The 17,047-nt window shown below is 55.1% G+C and overlaps 2 protein-coding genes across 4 annotated transcripts; both read right to left on the reverse strand.

The window, feature by feature from the left end:
* Positions 1-4,114, reverse strand: NEU1 (neuraminidase 1). Of its 2 annotated transcripts, XM_025990481.2 has the most exons (7): positions 3,857-4,099; positions 3,208-3,400; positions 2,253-2,281; positions 2,019-2,150; positions 1,247-1,429; positions 847-1,069; positions 1-744 (listed from the first exon to the last, which is right to left on the reverse strand). In XM_025990481.2, exons 1-7 carry the CDS (start codon positions 4,013-4,015, stop codon positions 518-520), a joined length of 1,146 nt encoding a protein of 381 aa, XP_025846266.2. In that variant the 5' UTR covers positions 4,016-4,099; the 3' UTR covers positions 1-517. The 2 variants fall into 2 exon arrangements, with proteins under 2 accessions (XP_025846266.2, XP_025846265.2); XM_025990480.2 differs by having other exon boundaries at positions 2,019-2,281; positions 3,857-4,114.
* A 274-nt stretch (positions 4,115-4,388) lies between these two features.
* On the reverse strand, positions 4,389-16,902 carry SLC44A4 (solute carrier family 44 member 4). 2 transcript variants are annotated; one of them, XM_072728184.1, is made up of 21 exons: positions 16,824-16,902; positions 14,850-14,898; positions 14,240-14,313; positions 14,022-14,100; positions 13,147-13,246; positions 12,942-13,067; positions 12,738-12,798; positions 11,331-11,418; positions 11,165-11,248; positions 10,680-10,915; positions 10,476-10,575; positions 9,768-9,863; positions 9,376-9,475; positions 6,640-6,893; positions 6,445-6,539; positions 6,268-6,371; positions 6,086-6,159; positions 5,797-5,867; positions 5,595-5,689; positions 5,438-5,522; positions 4,389-4,635 (listed from the first exon to the last, which is right to left on the reverse strand). In XM_072728184.1, exons 1-21 carry the CDS (start codon positions 16,855-16,857, stop codon positions 4,514-4,516), a joined length of 2,127 nt encoding a protein of 708 aa, XP_072584285.1. In that variant the 5' UTR covers positions 16,858-16,902; the 3' UTR covers positions 4,389-4,513. The 2 variants fall into 2 exon arrangements, with proteins under 2 accessions (XP_072584285.1, XP_072584291.1); XM_072728190.1 differs by having other exon boundaries at positions 10,680-10,851; positions 11,164-11,248.
* Between the last annotated feature and the right edge of the window lie 145 nt (positions 16,903-17,047).

Here is a 17,047-nt window from a genome sequence, read left to right on the forward strand (position 1 = left end):
GACTGTACAAATGCTCCTCCTCCTTCATTAAAAATGTTTAAGTTACAAATATTTCGATTTATAAATAGTCAAGGTGGGTGGTGCACCTAGTTCTTTACCCTGAATCCAAATATTGCCCTTCCAGGACTTTCACCAACCCGCTCCATAGCTAGTATCTTACCCTGGAGAGGAAGCTCAGCCTTCCCCAACTCCCTGAGTTCACATTTATTCAAATCTACAGGCCTGCCTAGCCCTGCCTAAACAAAGGACCAATCATCACCCCAGGAAGGCAGAAGGGGTAGGGGGCCAGAGCCAGCAATGATGTTTAGAGAAGCACTCTAGAGTGAGGGCAGGACTTCCTGTGTGCAGGAAGCCAGAGTTACAGTCCTAACAGAGTGAAAGAGAAACTGGCTTTGCAAGAGGCTAGAGTCTCAAGGAAGATGGAACTGTCTTTTAGGGATCTCTAGCAGATCCTCCATGGGCCCAGGGTCCTGAGGACAATGTCTGAGGCCTCCCACTTCCGTGGCAGGCGTACAGCTCAGAGTGTGCCATAGACACTGACTTTGGCCAGGGAAATGCTCTCTGTGTACTGGTTCCGGCCTTTCTCATACAGGACGTAGAGCTGGGGGGCCTGGTCCTTCCCACCCATACTGCCCTCCAGGGCAGCCAGTGAGGAGTAGCCACTGGGGCCTGGCCACAGCTGGACTGTCTCCTTCCGCCACGAGGTACCATTACTGAAGCTCCAGCGCAGGGTCAGGTTCACTCCTGCAGAGGGTGGAGAATTGGGGAGGGAGGGGTTCTGGCCAGGCCTGCTCCAGACCACAGGGCCTCACACCCTACCCCCCCTCCCCACCCCGCGACACTCACGGAATTCTGGGTGGGCTGGATTGGAGAAGAAGACAAGGCCGGAGCCGGTGGCTACAGCCCCAGCAGCCACAACAGGATCTACCAGCTCAGGGTCAAAGGTCACGTCTCGCGGCCGGATAGTGTCACAAGCATCGTAGCTGCGGAGGACAATTCGGCAGTGGCAGTGGTAGTTGTTCTGGTTGCGGGCGTTGATGACGACTGAGCCATCCGGGAGCTCATAGGGCTAAGGAGAGAGAACAAGGCTTTAGGAGGTCCCAGACAGGGGCAGCGCCAAGGACCCCGCCCCTGAGGACGCAGGCTGGACGGCACAGGGTGGGCAGCCCGATCCTGGGTCCAGGGGTGCGATGGTGCCTGGGGGCGGGGCGCGGGGACTGGGTTGGGGCGGCCCTGGGCTCCTGACCTGGCACTCGTCAGGGTTGAAATCGTTCTCCCGCTTGGGCTGGCCATACGGGATGCCGCTGATGCCGCTACCATACCGCCAGGAGGCGCCGTGGTCATCACTGAGGAGGCAGAAGACCCCGTCCCGCTCCAGCGTCCCATGGCCACAAACGATGAGGCGGCCCTTCCGCGGATCGCGCCGCTTCTGTGGGGAAGGAAGCTGGGTGTCACTGAGGGAGATGCAGCAGGGGCTCGTGGGCAGGGCAGGGGAGCCTGTCACCTCCTAAGTGTGAGAACACATCTGGCTCCCTTCAGTCCTGTCCTGGCTCGGAGGAAATCCCACAAGCCCCCAACTGCCTGAATGAAGGAGCTTATTCATGAAAGCGCTCCCTAAGCGCAGAATAAGCTCCTTCAGGACATGCAGGGTGTTCACTGGATAGGCTGTGCACAAGACAAGGGGTCCAGCCACATGGGTGCATGGGAGCTTAGCCAAGCTCACCAAGCTGTGCCCCTTGGCACGGGCTTGTGTCTGCTCAGAGGAAGGGGTGCCTTTTTCCAGCCTGCACAGGTGCCACAAGGAACAGCATGGCCCTATTGACAACCCCCCAATGGGAAGGCAAGGGCAACATTCCACCTTCCCTTGGCATCCTCCCAGGATGTCCCTTTCTTCCAAGGGATCCCATCTAAGCAAGAACCTGACCTCACAAGACCTTCTCCCTGGGAAGAAGTCCAACTAGGGGCATCTCCCAAACTCTCCAAAAGGCAGCCTCCTCTACCCTTCTTAGGACAGAGACCTGAATGCCAGAGCCTGGTCCAGGGGCAAACATCTCAGTGCCGATATCCAAGGAGAGATTCCGAGGTGGGCTCCAGGAAACACCATCATCTTTGCTCCACACCAACATGGTGGAGGCCACCTGGCAGCCAGCCTTGTGAGCACAGAGGGAATAGAAAAGAAATACCACTCCCGTCTCCATATCGCTCACCACTGCCCCAAGGTTCAGCCCATCTGGGGTCTCCCCATCATTTACGATGAAGGCTGTTGGAGACCACGTGCTGCCTGAAGAAAAAAAGAGAACAAATCCAGGGTGAGTGCTCCAAAGGTGCCCTGTATAACCACTCTTTGTTCATTTCCACCTCTTGCTAGGGACCCAAGGCCTTAGAGTGGCTTCAAGGCCCTACCAGACCTGCCCCACCTGACCTCTCTGACCTTACCTATGCTGCTCTTTCTCTCTCCATTGTGTCTCCCAGCCTCCTTCCCATTCCTCAAATACTTCTCTCTTGGAGGACCTGCACAGGCTTGTGACATCTGCCTGCTACATTGTTCCTCAGGGTTATTCTCACCTCCTTGACTCAAAAGTCATCTATTTAAAGTTGCAGCCAATCTCCAGCACCCTGTTTTGTTTCTCTCTGTTATATTGATCACTTTCCAACACAAAAACCAAATTTACCTATTATGTTTACTATCTGTTTCCCCACAGACAATATAAGCCCCACAAGGGCAGGGAGTTTTTGGTCTGCCTTATTCACAACTGTAGTCACGGAATCTTGAACTATATCATGTTAGTATATAACAAGTGTTCAAAAAAAAAAAAAAAAAACCAAGTATTCAACTCCTAGGTGATCACAATTTCTAGATTACTTGCCTCCTTTTTTTTAAATTTTTTTAAAGATTTATTTATGGTAGACATAGAGAGAGAGAGGCGCAGAGACACAGGAGGAAGGAGAAGCAGGCTTCATGCCAGAAGCCTGATGCGGGACTCGATCCCGAGACCCCAGGATCGGGCCCTAGGCCAAAGGCAGGCGCTAAACCGCTGAGCCACCCAGGGATCCCAATTACTTGCCTCCTTAAGTCCCCTCTGCCCCTCAAGGACCAGGCCTCCAGCCCTCCCAGTGGCTCTATACCATCCTCAGGGCCGTCGGGCAGATCAAGCTCCCCACTCACACGACCTAACATCAGCCACTGCTACCCAGTTGTCCTTATACCCTCGTCAGTGGATCTCCGGAGAGCGATGAACTTGGCCCCTTCATCCGAGGTGGACATTTTCCTCGCCTCAGCGAAGGCAAGGAGAGTACCCCGAGGAGTGGCCGTAATGAGCGGGATCCGGAAGGTGTGCACATTACCGATCTGCCTGCCGCTCACCCACAGCAGCTGCTCCATGGTGACCAGCGGCTGAACCTGCCAACGGAGGAGGAAGGAAGGAAGGGTCGGCGGACAAACGAGAGCGGAGACTTCGGGCTTTAGGAAAAGTAATCGTGGTTCGGAGTTTCCCTGGGAAAGGGAAGATGTGGGGGCTCAGAGCGGGGGTGGGGGGCACCCAGAATAAGGAACGGGCACTGGAGGAGAGTTCGCTGCCAAGCTGGGGGCTCGGAGCGGGGAGAGCGACGAGGGGAGAAGACGCCTTTGGGCAGCGGGGGCTGGAGGCCCACAGAAGGGGAAGGAGCCCAACGGAGCGGACTCGGATGTCAGGGGCACGAAGGCCGGGAGAAGGAGGGGTTGGCAGGGGGCGGAGGGGCGGGGTCTGAGGGCGGGAGGGTCCCTCGGGAGAGGGGACTCGGGGGACGCTGTCCCGGGGGTCCTGCGCCTGAACGACCCGCGTGGGTCGGGGACGGGGACACATGCGGGGCCTCTCACCAGACTGAAGTCGTTCTTTATCCCAGCCCCCAACCCGGCCAGCGGCCACAGCAGCAGGAAGGTCGCGGCGAGTGCCCGAACCCGCCAGCCGCCCCAGCACCTCGGCATCCGCGGGCCCCCAGGTCTGCCCGGGAGCGCTGCGCCGGGCCGACCCGCCATCACCCCGTCCTTGGCCGCCGGGACTCGGGCGCCCACGGCTAGCCGGGCTGCAGCCGCTCAGCTGACCAGGCCCTCCGCACGCCCGCCCCGCCCCGCCCCGCCCCCCTCAGCTCCGAGGCCAGCGCGGCCCCACTTCCGCGACTCTGATTGGCTCTACACGCTCAGACTCCTCACGTGATCCTCCCGCCCTAGAGCGGGACCTTCCAATTGGTTCCTTTCGAAGCCCCGAGCCCAGGCCCCAGACTGGAAGCTGACTGGGTGGGGCGAAGGGCCGGCGCCCCCTTGGGATGCTACATGGGGCGGGGCCTCCCTTAAAGAGCCAGGCCGCGGAAAAAAGCTGCAAGTCTTCATGGAGAAAATAAAAGGTCTCGGATTTTTGAGAAAACAAAATATCCACCTTTAATAATTTTCTTAAAACTACGAAATCGAAATCTAGAGGGCGGGGTGCGGCTCGGAGGCGGTGCAGGAGGGGTGCTGCCCTGGGTCGGGGCGCGTCTCTCACTTCTTCCTCTTCTTGTGCCCCGGGAGGGCCTCGTTCCTCTTGCTTAGGATCTTGAGAAGGGTTTTGGACATGTAGTAGGGCCGGTCCGCCGAGCCGTCGTTCCTCTCCAGGTCTTCCACTGAGCCGCAACAGGACCGTTAGAGCGGACCCGGGAGGGCGGGGGGCAGTCCCGGGAGAGTCGGGGAGGCCGGGCAGGCCGCCTGGCACCCACTGGGCAGGCTGCGCAACCTCAGTGTCTCCTCGGTAAACTGAGGCCAGAATTTCATAGCGTGATAGGGCTTAATGGAAACTGCATGCCGACCGCCTACTGCCGACTGCAGTGCATACTAAACCCTACATACGTGTAGAACTGACCCTTGAGGGACACAGCGACTAGGGGCGCTGACCCCCAGCCTTCAACAGTCCGCCTGTTGCTTTTGATCCCTCCCAAATTAACACATATTTTGTGTTATTGTATTCTTACAATAAAATGAGCTAGGGAAAAGAAAATGTTAAGAAAATCCTATGGAAAAGAAAATACGTGTGCAACATTGTACTATATTTATCAAAAAAAAAAAAAAAAAAAAGAAAGAAAAAAAGAATCCCCACATAAATTGACGTGTGGGGATTAACCCGGTATTGTTCGAGGTCATATGAGGGTGAGACAATCCCCACTCACTACAGCCACCTGCTGGGAAGGCTCTTGTGGCTAACTTGTACCTTCTATTTTCTAGGGAAAGGTCCCAGAGGGCTTTGCGCTGAAATGCTCTTTCTTGGGAGATCCTGCCAGTCTGGCACCTCATTTCCTCCTTTCTTCTGTAAATCCCTGGTTTGAGGATGGCAGAGGAGGCTTCCTCTGACTTTGGCTCCTTTAACTCCCCAAAACCCCTAAACAATCTGGTACCTTGAAATGTGGGGGAAGTGGTAGGGAGTTCACTCACAGAAACAGAGGAAGAGTGTGTCCACACACATGCCAAAAACACTGAAGAAGCCGCTGGCAATGACATAGGCCCCCAGGATGGAGACCTGGAAGATACAGGGCGTGTTAGAGTTCCTTTCTGGGGTTGGCTTGTGAGGCAGAGCCAGGGAGTCACTCACCATGATGGGCAGCCAGTAATAGTTGAGGGAGGGGTTTTCAAAGTGTCTACCCAGCCCCTGGATGCGACCGGTGAAAAAAAAAAAGGACAGGACCCCTGTGGGAGAGACATGAAGGTCAGTGTCATCACTACTCTGTGGTTACCTCTTCCGCTGCCTTGTGCCTCTGCCCTCTGTCCCCGTAACTCCCAGCCCTGGCCCTTACCAACACCTCCAACCACCAGCAGCTTCCCGAAGAGCAGCAACAAGTCTGTAACTTTATCCAGCACAACCACCCTGTATGGGAAGTAGAGGTGGGTAAGGCATGAGGGGCCTGGCAGGGCCAGGAACTGGATTGGCGATATCAGCTGCTGTGACAGATGCAAAATGAAAATGGTTCACACTTCAAGATGGAGGCAGCAGAGCAATAGGCCATGCTTGAGGCCCTTCAGAGCACAGCATGCCCGTGAAGCTGGCCTTGGGTGGGCGATCAGGGGGGTGGAGGATAGCCCAACCTGACAACGTTCCGCATGAGCAGCATGAAGGCATTTTTGGCAGAGACACAGAAATTCTTCCCGTAGACGGCGATCTGAGTGAGGTTGAAAAGTCAGAATTACCTGTGTGGAGCTTACCTGGGCCAGGGCAGGGGCCTGGGCCAGGGGACCCCAGAACAAGGGGTTTGTGCAGTGGGGCTCACCATGATGTAGGCATTGCGGTTTAGGAACTTGATAAACTTCTCCAGACACCAGAGGCAGCACTTAAAGCAGCACATGATGCAGCGGGCCATAGGGTTCTGGGATCCTGAGAGTAAAGGGGGAGCTTACGTTTGGTCACTGGCCCCTGACAGCCCCTCCCTGAGGGGCCAGCTGCTCACCTCTCAGTTTGTTGTCAATGTACTCCAGAATGACTCGGGCCATCTGCACGAGGGTCAGGATGAGAGCTCCAAAGGCCAGTGACCCAATGTGGTAGCTGCAGGAGGGTTGGGGGGCGGGGTGCGTGGGCAGAGATGGCTCCAGGACCCCTGAGGCTCCCAGGCTCCCCATTCCCAGCCCCCCTGCCCTGACCTTACCGGAGTGTACGGATGAAGGCAGAGCTCAGGGGGAAGGTGGGGATGTCCTGGGGCTTCTGGAAAGCCCAGTAGAAGGAGGCAAAGGCCCCAGCCAGGACACACTGGCCCAGGGCCAGTACCCAGTTGACAGTCCAGAATAGTGCCAGGACCACATAGATTTGCAAGTTGAAGAGAGAACGCTGAACCAGGCCCGTGGATGAGTAGCTCTGGAAGATACACCTCAGCCCTGGGCACGAGGAGTTCACTGGCTGGGCCTGGGGGTGACAGAGTAGGCTCACTCCCAGCCAACTCCTGCCACTCCTGGAGTAGAGAGAGAATAGCAGCCGCCCCGAGCTGAGGAAGCCACTTCCTTCCAGGAGATCCTTCTCCGGGTTCGTGTTGGGTTCATACTGCCTACTGTGTGACAGTGATTAGTTTTCCTCCAGGCTCCACGTGGGTACAAGAGCTCCCAGTCTACACGGGCCCAGCCTTAATGGTGTGGAGGCAAGTGTGACCAGCCCCTAGCTCTCTCCCTGGCACTCAGTCAGCAATCTCCTCTAAAACAGCACCTGCAACTTCGACCAACATGCTTTCTAGCAAAAATGAATGGACTGGGTATAGATGGTATAAAGGAGTTACTCTTAATCTTGTTGGGTGTCATAATGGTAGAGTGGTTATGCTTTTTGTTTTTTTTTTTTCAAATTTATTTTGTTTTATTTTTTTGGTTATGCTTCTTTCTTTAAGATTTTAAAATTTATTTTATTTTTTATTTTTAAAGATTTTATTTATTTATTCATGAGAGACACAGAGAGAGGCAGAGACACAGGCAGAGGGAGAAGCAGGCTCCATGCAGGGAGCCCGACGTGGGACTCATCCAGGGTCTCCAGGATCACACCGCGGGCTGCAGGCGGCGCCAAACAGCTGCGCCACTGGGGCTGCCCTTAAAATTTATTTTAGAGAGGGAGAGTGTGAGCAGGGGAGAGGGGCAGAGGGAGAGGGAGAAACATGGGACCCCTGGGTGGCTCAGTGGTTGAGCATCTGCCTTCAGCCCAGGGTGTGATTCTGGAGTTCAGGGACCGAGTCCCACATAGGGCTCTGCATGGAGCCTGCTTCTCCCTCTAGCTGGGTCTCTGCCTTTCTCAGGAATGAATGAATGAATGAATGAATGAATCTTTAAAAAAAAAAAAAAAGGAGAAGCAGACTCCCCACTGAGCCGGGAACATGACACAGGGCTTAATCCCACCACCCTGAGATCATGACTTGAGCTGAAATCAAGAGTCAGATGCGTAACCACCCAGGGACCCTTTTGAAAATACTTATCTGTCGGGGTGCCCAGCTGGCTCAATCAGTAGAGCATGTGACTCTTGTGAGTTTGAGTCTCACACTAGGGGGTAGAGATTACTTAAAAAAGAAAAGTAAAAAGTCATTGTATGTCCAGACTCAATCTGATGTGTTTACAGGTGGATTGGCACTTATGTCCAGAATTTGCCTTTAAGGAAACTCCGGAAAAAAGAATTGTGGGAACAGAGGGGGTGGGTGGAGATGGATGAAAACAAGGACAGTGTGTGGGGACATCTGCCTCTGGCTCAGGTCAGGATCCCGGGGTCCTGGGATCAGTCCCTCATTGGGGTCCCCACGGGGAGCCTGCTTCTCCCTCTGTCTGTGTCTCTGCCTCTCTCTGTGTCTCTCGTGAATAAATAAATTAAAAAAAAAAAAAAAGAAAAGAAAGGAAAACAAGGACAGTGGGAAATTGAGGGTTTGTATGTGTTTCAAAATCTCCATAATAAAAAGTAAAAAACACAGAAGTAAAAAAACAACCCTTCCCAGCAAATGTGACAAAAATCTTGAGAATTGATGAAATTGCTGAGTGTGTGTTTGAAATTTTACAATAAGAATATAAACCACCATCCCGCTTTGTAATTGTGGGTTTGTGTCAGTCTCTGCTGCTAGATCCTGAGCAAGCTGGAAGAACCAGGTCATTTGGAGCTTTGCATAGCTGGTGCCTGGCACAGGGTGGGTCCTCCCTAAATGTAAACCAGCCTCCCTTGCCTGTATTAGAGTGCGAATGCCCTGAGCAAAGCCGCTGGTCCCTGCCTCCAGAAGTGGCCGCATGAAGGCTCTGAGAACAGCAAATGCCCTGCAGTCTGGGGCCACTTTCTGGGAACCTTGCAGGGGAGAGTGCGGGGAAGCAGCTTCTTTCTCTGCTTTTCCCCCAGGACTCCTGCCTGCCGATTGCCTCGGGCACTGTGCTCGCAGGGAAAAAGACTTTAAAAAACCAAACAAAACCCATCTACAGTTATCAGCTCTTATCGGGTGCCAGATATTGTACAAAAGCACTTTATGTGCCTGATGTCATTCAATCTTCTCAGCCACCCCCAGAGGCAGGTATGATTGTCTCCATTTTACAGATGAATGGACTGAGACTGGAAGCTGCAGTGGCTCATAGTCCTCCTGGCAGAGGCAAGTCCAAGGGAGGGTGGAAGTGCTGGTACTGGGCTTTCCCAGGGCTGCATGCTGCCTCCAGCCTCAGTTTCCTTCTCTGAGTAACGGGTGGCTGAGTGGGAGGACAACCAGCTCTGGAGTCCCTGGCTAGCTCCCTTTCTGGTTCTGCTGGGGGCCTGTTGTGTGACCTTGAGGGAAGTCCTTTTTTTCTCTGGCCCTCAGTCTCTGCCAAGCAATTAGGGATTTGGACCAGCTGGCCCTCAGGTCACCCCAGCCCTACTGGTGCCCCCTCCATGTCCATAGCAGTTCACTCACCATAGGGTTGCATGATGTATTCATTTGCACTTTCCCACAGCTGGGCAAGCTGGCGTTGGGCGCCCAGAGGACATATTGGGGTTGCCCCGATGTGGCCAGGTACCCAGAGGGTAGTCAAGGAAGAAGGTATAGTCACATGGGGTCTCCACAGGTCCCCTCCCCAGGGACATCTTCCCAGGTACTTGTACAGGTTGTTTACTGTACAAAGTGTTGGAAATCAGCCTGGGCTCAGTCTTTCAACTCTGTCCAGGGACAGGGCTGTGTCTGCCCAGAGGAAGGGGCACTTTCTCCCAATTGCACTACAGCATCATACTGGCAAATATTGCCCCTTCCCCTACCCCCCATCCCGCCTTCACCCCCGCCCCAGGAGGGCTTGCCACGTGGGCAAAGGATACAGGGCGGTCATGGCCCAATAAACAATGCAAATGAGCAGGAGGACAAAGGTGACCAGTGGGTAGAACAGGGTAGACATCATGTGCCCCACAGCCCTGTAGGGAGGTAAGAGCAGTCCATCGCTATGGCCGCAGTCCCTAGCGCCCACCCACCTTCCAGTGGGGCTGATCCTGGCCAGGTCCCTGCCTTGCCAGGGCCTGCTCTGCCCCCCAGGCTGGGCACACAGTAGGTCCTCATTGAACAAAATGGAATGGACTGAATGGAATAAATCAGGCTCAAGAATCAGAGAAGCCACCTGGGGCAGCCTCAGGGCTTCAGGGCAAGTAAGAGAATAGAGTCCTTAAAGTATGATCTTTTGACAGATTTGGCAGGTAGGTCCTGGTTGTGAATAAGCTGCTGCTTCTCCTCCTTGCCTGGGTTCCTGCTATTGCACCACCACCACCACCACCACCACCACAACGCTGCTCCCGATGGAGGGGCTGCTTCATGTTCTGGGAACCCGACAAGACACTAACTCATTTAATCCTCTACAAAGTAAGAAATATTATTGCCCCCACTTCACAGACGGGTAAGCTGAGTCACAGCCGTGTTAACCGCAGCGTCTTTCTGCCCTTCCCCTTCAGGGCCACTGGCCACCTTCCCAGCACTGCCACGCCATGCCTGTGCCCCTGTCCTCTGCCCCATCTCCCTCCCAGACAGGTTCTGACTTGCTGGCCTCCTCCAGGAGGGCAATGGCGATGCGAATCCGCTGCCGCAGGAAGATGAGCATCAGCAGCAGGATGCCTTCGAGCACGGCCAGCACGATCACTGAGAGTGGACAGGCAGCAGAGAGGCTGCGTCAGGCCAGGGCCCAGCGCGGCCCCAGGCGGCCCTTGGGTGGTTGGTGGTGAGGGGCCGGGCGGGGCACTCACGGGCCGCCAGCCAGGTCTCCTGAACGTTGCGGTAGGCACTGAGGTTGGTGGTGATGCCCAGCTGGGTGATGGAGGCACCCTCATCCCGCAGCACTCGGTACTCCTCCCAGCAGTGGTAGATGCCATATGCCAGCACGCCCAGCACCCCGAGGATCAGCACTAGCACCAGGGGCCCGGCCACCAGGCGCAGAAGCAGGATAAACAGCAGGCTCAAGACCAGAGCCACACCTAGGGCACTGCAGGCAGGGTGGGGTAGGTGAGAGCCTCCCCCCTAAATCTTATCCCTTTCAGAAGCTCCCAAATGCCTCACACTCTCAATATCCTCAGGTTAGACTCCCTTTCTCTTATAAATCTTGTTGGGTTTGGGGTCAGTTCTGAGCTCTGGCTCCTTCTCTGTCCAAGTCTCTGTTTCAGATGTTGGGCTAGGAGACAGAGGATTGGGGAGGGCAGCAGGGAAGGAGGGAGTAGGAAAATCGGTGACTCACGTGAGAATCCAATACCAGGATTGGGCAAAATCTTCAAAGATCTTAACACTGATGTCTCGGGCATTGAGGATGTCAAAAAGACCACTGTTGGAGAGGGACAGAGTTGGGTGGGGATGTTGGGGGGGAAGGGTGTGGGACGGAGATGCGGGGACAGGAGGATGCCCACCTGATCCCCTGGGAGATGGAGGTGTTGCCGGAGATCCCTGGGAGTTCAGGTGGAGTGCTATTCAAGAACGGAACACAACGCCCCAGAGCTGGAGGGAGAGAACCAGTGGGGTCCTGGGTGGGAGGGCCCAGAGTTTTACCTTCTGGCCTCCACCCAGAGCCCCAGTGGGCCTTAGGGAAGGGAGGAGAGAGATGGGCTTTGACCTCCCCACAGAGAGCTGCTCCTGACTACACAGCCAAGAGGGCGCTCCTGCCCCACACAGCCCTGTCCAGCTTCCTTCACTGTTTCTCAGGACCCCTCTTCCTCCAGTCCTTGCTGCTTCCGGTTTGAGACCCTCATTTCCTCTGGCCTGACTCTTACACTCCACCCTTAACCCACCATTATAACCCACCACTCTCTGGCCCGAGCCAGGGAGACTATGCTTCATCATTCTAAGGCTCTACGTCATTCTGCAGCTCAGACACTTCCAGAAGCTCTGCTCTGGAGTGCCCGCGCTCCCTGGCCAGTTCAAAGCCCCTGCATTGGGGCTCAGCCCACTTTCCCCTCACCTCTGTACCTCTGCTCTCTGGCGAGCTTCTCTCTGAGTGTTCTCTGTCAAAAAATCCCATCCATTACTCCCAGTTGAGCTCCATCTCCATGTCCTGTCCTCCAAGAAGCCTTCTCACCCCTTTCCCATCTTCTAAGGCACCTATTATGTGCCTAAAGAGCCATTTATCTCCACCCTCCCAATGACTTTACTAAGCAGGCTGGCTTTGGCATTTACATTCTAAAGGTGAGGAAAAAAGGCTCAGAGAGGTTGAGTAATTGGTCCAAGACCACAGGATTGGAAAGTGCTGGAATCTAGATCTGGGTTTGGAGCATTCATTGGAGCTACTTTGTATTGTACTTATATCGAAAATTGGGTATTGTTTCTCATGCTATAATTAAAATTTTTTTTCTATTAAAAAATAACTTTGACTATTGGAAAGAAGAACATATAGGAAAAATTGAAAAGTCAATTATGATCCCAATCACCCAGCCACGTTTGCTTGTGAGTAGGGATGGACATCTAGTCTGTTCCAGTGCACAAACATTAACGTGTGTGGGTATATTTTCCCAGGTGTGTTTCCCTGAAACACTCATGCAATGTCTTTGCCAACATCTCTGATCTCTGCCCCTAAAATGTAGCTCAAACAGGAAGCAGCGTCTGTCCTGCGTCTCTCCTGGGTGCCTGGTGCCCAGCACGTGCGCGATAAACAGAGCATCTGACTACAGGATCAGGCTGCAGAGAGTGAAATGAAGACCGAGTGCTAATTCCAGTCCTGCCAAACTGTATGGCTTTACTCTCTCTGGGCCTGGTTTCTTCATTTGAGCAATAAGAAAATAGGACTAGATGCTGCCCGAGGAGAGAATGCAGCTTCTTCTCACCTGGAGTGGAAGGGAGGAGGAAACCGGGGCAGAGCTCCTGCTGCAGACTCTGGATCACTGGCTGGGAGCCGGGGAGGACACGTAGATCACAGACACAGAGCAGGATGAAGGAAGGAGCCCCCACAACACCACTACCATAGTCACCTTCCCCCACCCATGTGACTCCTCCTTGACCACAGCAATGACATTACAGACAGCTCTCACCATATCCCAGGGCACGCCTGGCAGACAAAAGTTCCTGTTTGCCGTGTAGAAGACCTCCCCCACCTTCTGTGAGAGCTGGTTGACCTCCACGGTCCATGCGTCCTCGGGGCAGGAGGACACACACACCTGGGGGCAGAGAGCATGCTGAGGAGCTGGGGCCTGGACCCTGGGGCCATCTGGGTAAAGGCAGGTCCCAGGGTCTGACCTGGGGTGTGGGACACTGCAGGCCATTCTCAGCGACTGTGATGACATTGGTGGTTAGGACGCAGCTGAAGATGTTGAAGTAGAGAAGATATGGTTTATCTCTGCGGGAGGGAAGGAAGTGTGGGTGTCAGGGCCTCGTCAGGTGCGAGGAGAGGGGAGGACTGCCAGGGCCCAGCGGAGGGTGGTGGGGGGCCCACACCCTGATGCACACTGCTCAGCAACTGGCCTTAAGAAGCTCAGGTCAGCTGGGGAGATACAGGAAGCACCGGAAAATTTTCTAGAGTAATTGAGCATCGGAACTGCTAACAAATGTTAAGAATTTTATGACCTTGAGCAAGTCACTTCACTGCCCACTGCCTCAATTCCATCAGGTGTAAGGAAATAGTACCTACTTCACAGGGCTTGAATGAGCTTGGGTGTGCAAAGTACACCATCTGCCTGGAACGTAGTAAACCCTGCATAATTGTTAAGGTTTTATTATTTACTGGAAGCGTCCTGCATGTGGAAATGATGGCATGGCTTCGGGGATCACCCTGGTGTTTCAGGTGAAGAAATCAAAGCTCAGACCGGTTGACCACCTTGCCCAAGGCCATGCGACCAGAACCTACTGAGCCCAGCTGGGGAATCAAACGCCAAATTCTGAACTTTAAAACCTATGCACTTAACCATGGTTCTGTCTCCCATTACTGGGGACACTCAAAAGCCAACCGGCCAGGAATGGAGGCTGTTCAATGTGGCTTAGAGTGGTGAGACTCAGAGAGGATAGTGGCAGGTGAGCAACAGAGGAAGGAGCTGGAGCCTGAGTGCTGGGATTGTGTTCTCTGCCCGCTGTCCACCTCACCTCTCGTCTGCCCCTCTCCCTGCCTTCATACTCACTTGTTGGCTCCCACCCCACAGTAGGCCCCAGTAGAGTTCCTGGGGTAGAGGACTTGCCGGGGGTCTCCATACACCCAAGCTGGAAGCAGACACAGAGATGAATCACCAGAGGGCCAGACTCTGGGGTGAGGTGGTGGGGAGCAGCCTCGGGGATGGCTCCTGCCCTGGTTCCTGCCCCCAGCCACTGCCCCCATGCTGCTCCGCTGCTGGAAACTCACCCACGATCCCCACCACGATGTAACCCAGAATGAAGAGAAGGAAGAGGACACAGCAGATGACATCTGTGCAGCTCCTGGGAGAGAAGTGGTGGAAGCCTTTGGAGGGGGAGGCAGGGCATGTGGTCTAGAGGTATCACAAGTTGGAGTTTGGGGGATGCTGGAGAATGGGCCTCAGTAGGTTTTATTTTATTTTTCTAAGAAAATCTTTTTCTCACAATGCACCAGGAAGTAAATACAAGTGCTTGTTTCCATGTGTCCTCAGGAAGGAGAGGGCAGCAAAATAACCCAAAAAAACAAAAACACACACCAAAATAACAGTTTTTTGGGTGACAGAAATACTTCTGAAGTATGACACAGAGAAGTGAACACCTCATAAGTGCCTGGCTGGATGAATTTGCCCAAAGAGGACACGCCCAGGTCAAGAAACAGAACATCCCAGCACCCCAGAAGCCCCGTTGTGCCCGCTCCAGACTCAAATATTCACCCAGGGGCATTATTCTCCTGGGGCAGGAGTTCTCTTTTCTATGACCTTCTTACCAATATTTCAGTAAAATACAAAGCAAAATCAAGATCCCCCGCCCCCTAATTGGAGGCAGTGCCCAGAACTTACCTGTTCCTGATGGGACCTCGAAAGGAGGGGTCATATTTGGCCGGTTTCCCTGAGAGGTACGGGCAGGTGTATGGAGAGTGAGGCCCTGAGCAGATGGCTCCCCATCTCCTGTCCCTCCTGCATCCTGCCCTGAAGCGGGATCCTACTGGGGCCCAGGATACCCCTGTCCCTCCAGAGTTCAAGGTGGGAGGAGGTGGGGAGATGGACTGGGGGTAGGGCTGACAGGAGAATTGGAGAGTAGGAGACAGAGGTGGGATTAGGGCCTGGTCAGCAGCTTGACTGCTCACCGCGAATTCTACCAAGTTGGCTTTGGAAGGAGGGGGAAAGGGGGTCTTTTCAGGTTGATTCCAGCTCCTATCTTGAGGCTGGCAGCCAGGGATATAGCCTTCACCTCCTGCTCACTTCCTGCCCATTTGTCCTGTGTCTTCCTCTCCTGCGATGTGGGATTCTGAGTCAAGCCACCTCTGGCTCTTACGCCCCAATCCTTATCCCTCTCCGCTCCCTGTACTCCAACCAGGGTGGGCGCAGATCCACAGCATCACCTGAGGGAGGTCATAGCCCCTCCCCACAGCTGCCCCAGGCCTACCTCTGCCCTCTGGCCCAAGGCCATGGGGAAAGAGCCTGGAGCCCAAGGCATTAACTCCTACAGGGAGGGCCCCTATTTTCCTGCTCCCCACCTCATCTCTGCTAAAGGGGACCCCAGGCTACTGCCAGTCTCTGGGTGAGCAGTCAGGGTGATACTAAGCCTGGCGGTTGAGATTGTGGGCGGTTGAGATTGTGGCCGGTTTCGATTGTGGCCATGTCCTGTTCCTGGTCCTCCCTGAGTACACACAGGGAGGAGGTGGGGCCTGCAGCTAGGGTCCCCTGTTGGCACCGAGGAGAGGAGGGGGGACAGAGGGCTGGGCAAGAGTGTGGGAAGGGGTGGGATTCATTCTCTTTAGGTGTTCTGGACTCTGTCCCTCCATGGCTCTCAGACGTGAGGTCAATGATTGACCCAAAACTGTTCCAGGAAGTCTACTGGGGAGTCTTTCTGGCTCCTTCCCCTGACCTGCTTAGGGACCCGACTTCTGCCTCTTAGAGGCCCCTCCCTCTTGAGATTCCCTCCCACGCAGACCTGGGGCTCAGACCCCCCAAGCCCCAAGGGACCCTCACTGTTCACGGGGATCCCAGGGGCTGCCGATCCAGTTCCTTCTCCTCTAGACACCCCACCCCTAATCCTCGGGGTCTCTGGGACAGGCTCCTGGCCCTGGTTTCTCACAGAGTGCAGATAGGCTCCCTGTTCCTGCTCCCCTCAGGCCTTACCCTTCACAAACCCCTTGTGAAGTCCCTACCCCTGTCTCTCATGATATCCTGAGAAGGCCCCCCTCCTAACAGAGACCCCAGAGGCAGGCCCTGGTCCCCTCTCCACTGAAACCTCCAGCCTAACACCTCACGGGAACCCCCAGACAAACCCCACTCCTGCCATTACTGCTCACACAGACCCTGGCAGGCCAACTTCTAGCACCTTTTCCCTTCAGAGACCCAGGGTCTAGGGCTGAAACCCCACCTCCTGACAGGGGCCCAGACCCCAGGCTCGCCCCTCACCGGCTCTGCAGCACGTAGACCCTCCCAGTCCCCGAGCCCCATCTTCCTGTTCAGGACACTGACCCTGCCTTTTGCCATTCAGGCTTTGCTTTCCAGGGCCCTGCCCTGAGGGACCCAGATTCCAGCCCTAACTCCTCACAAGACCCCAGCCTCACTCCCCAAAAGCTCCCAGGTGAAGGACCTCAGCTCCTGAACCCCATCTTCCTCCCAGGACTCTGACTCTACTTCCTTCCATGAGCTCCTTCCAGACCCTCCCTTCAGGGATCCAGGACTTCCCTCAGCTTCTCTCCCTGGGGCCAGCCCCAACCATCATTCCCCCAGAGCTGGCCCAGCCTGGCCGCCCCTGCTCCCATCCTGGGCCTCACACCACAGTCTCACCCTCAGACTCACCATAGGCCTCATTCCTGTCCTGTTTTCCCCCCATGGTTCAGTCTCCCGAGTGCTGGGAACCAGGGAGACCTAACGACTCACCTGCTGCCCGCCCCGCCCTCCCACACGTCACAGCCCCACCTCCACCTGTGGTCCTGACACGCTAGTTCCTCCTGCACGCAGAGCCTGGGCAGTGCCCTGGAGAGGACTGGAAGGCCAAGCCCGTGACCGGCTCAGGGCTGCTT

Source organism: Vulpes vulpes, chromosome 1 (genome assembly GCF_048418805.1).
Source record: "Vulpes vulpes isolate BD-2025 chromosome 1, VulVul3, whole genome shotgun sequence".
Taxonomy (NCBI): domain Eukaryota; kingdom Metazoa; phylum Chordata; class Mammalia; order Carnivora; family Canidae; genus Vulpes; species Vulpes vulpes.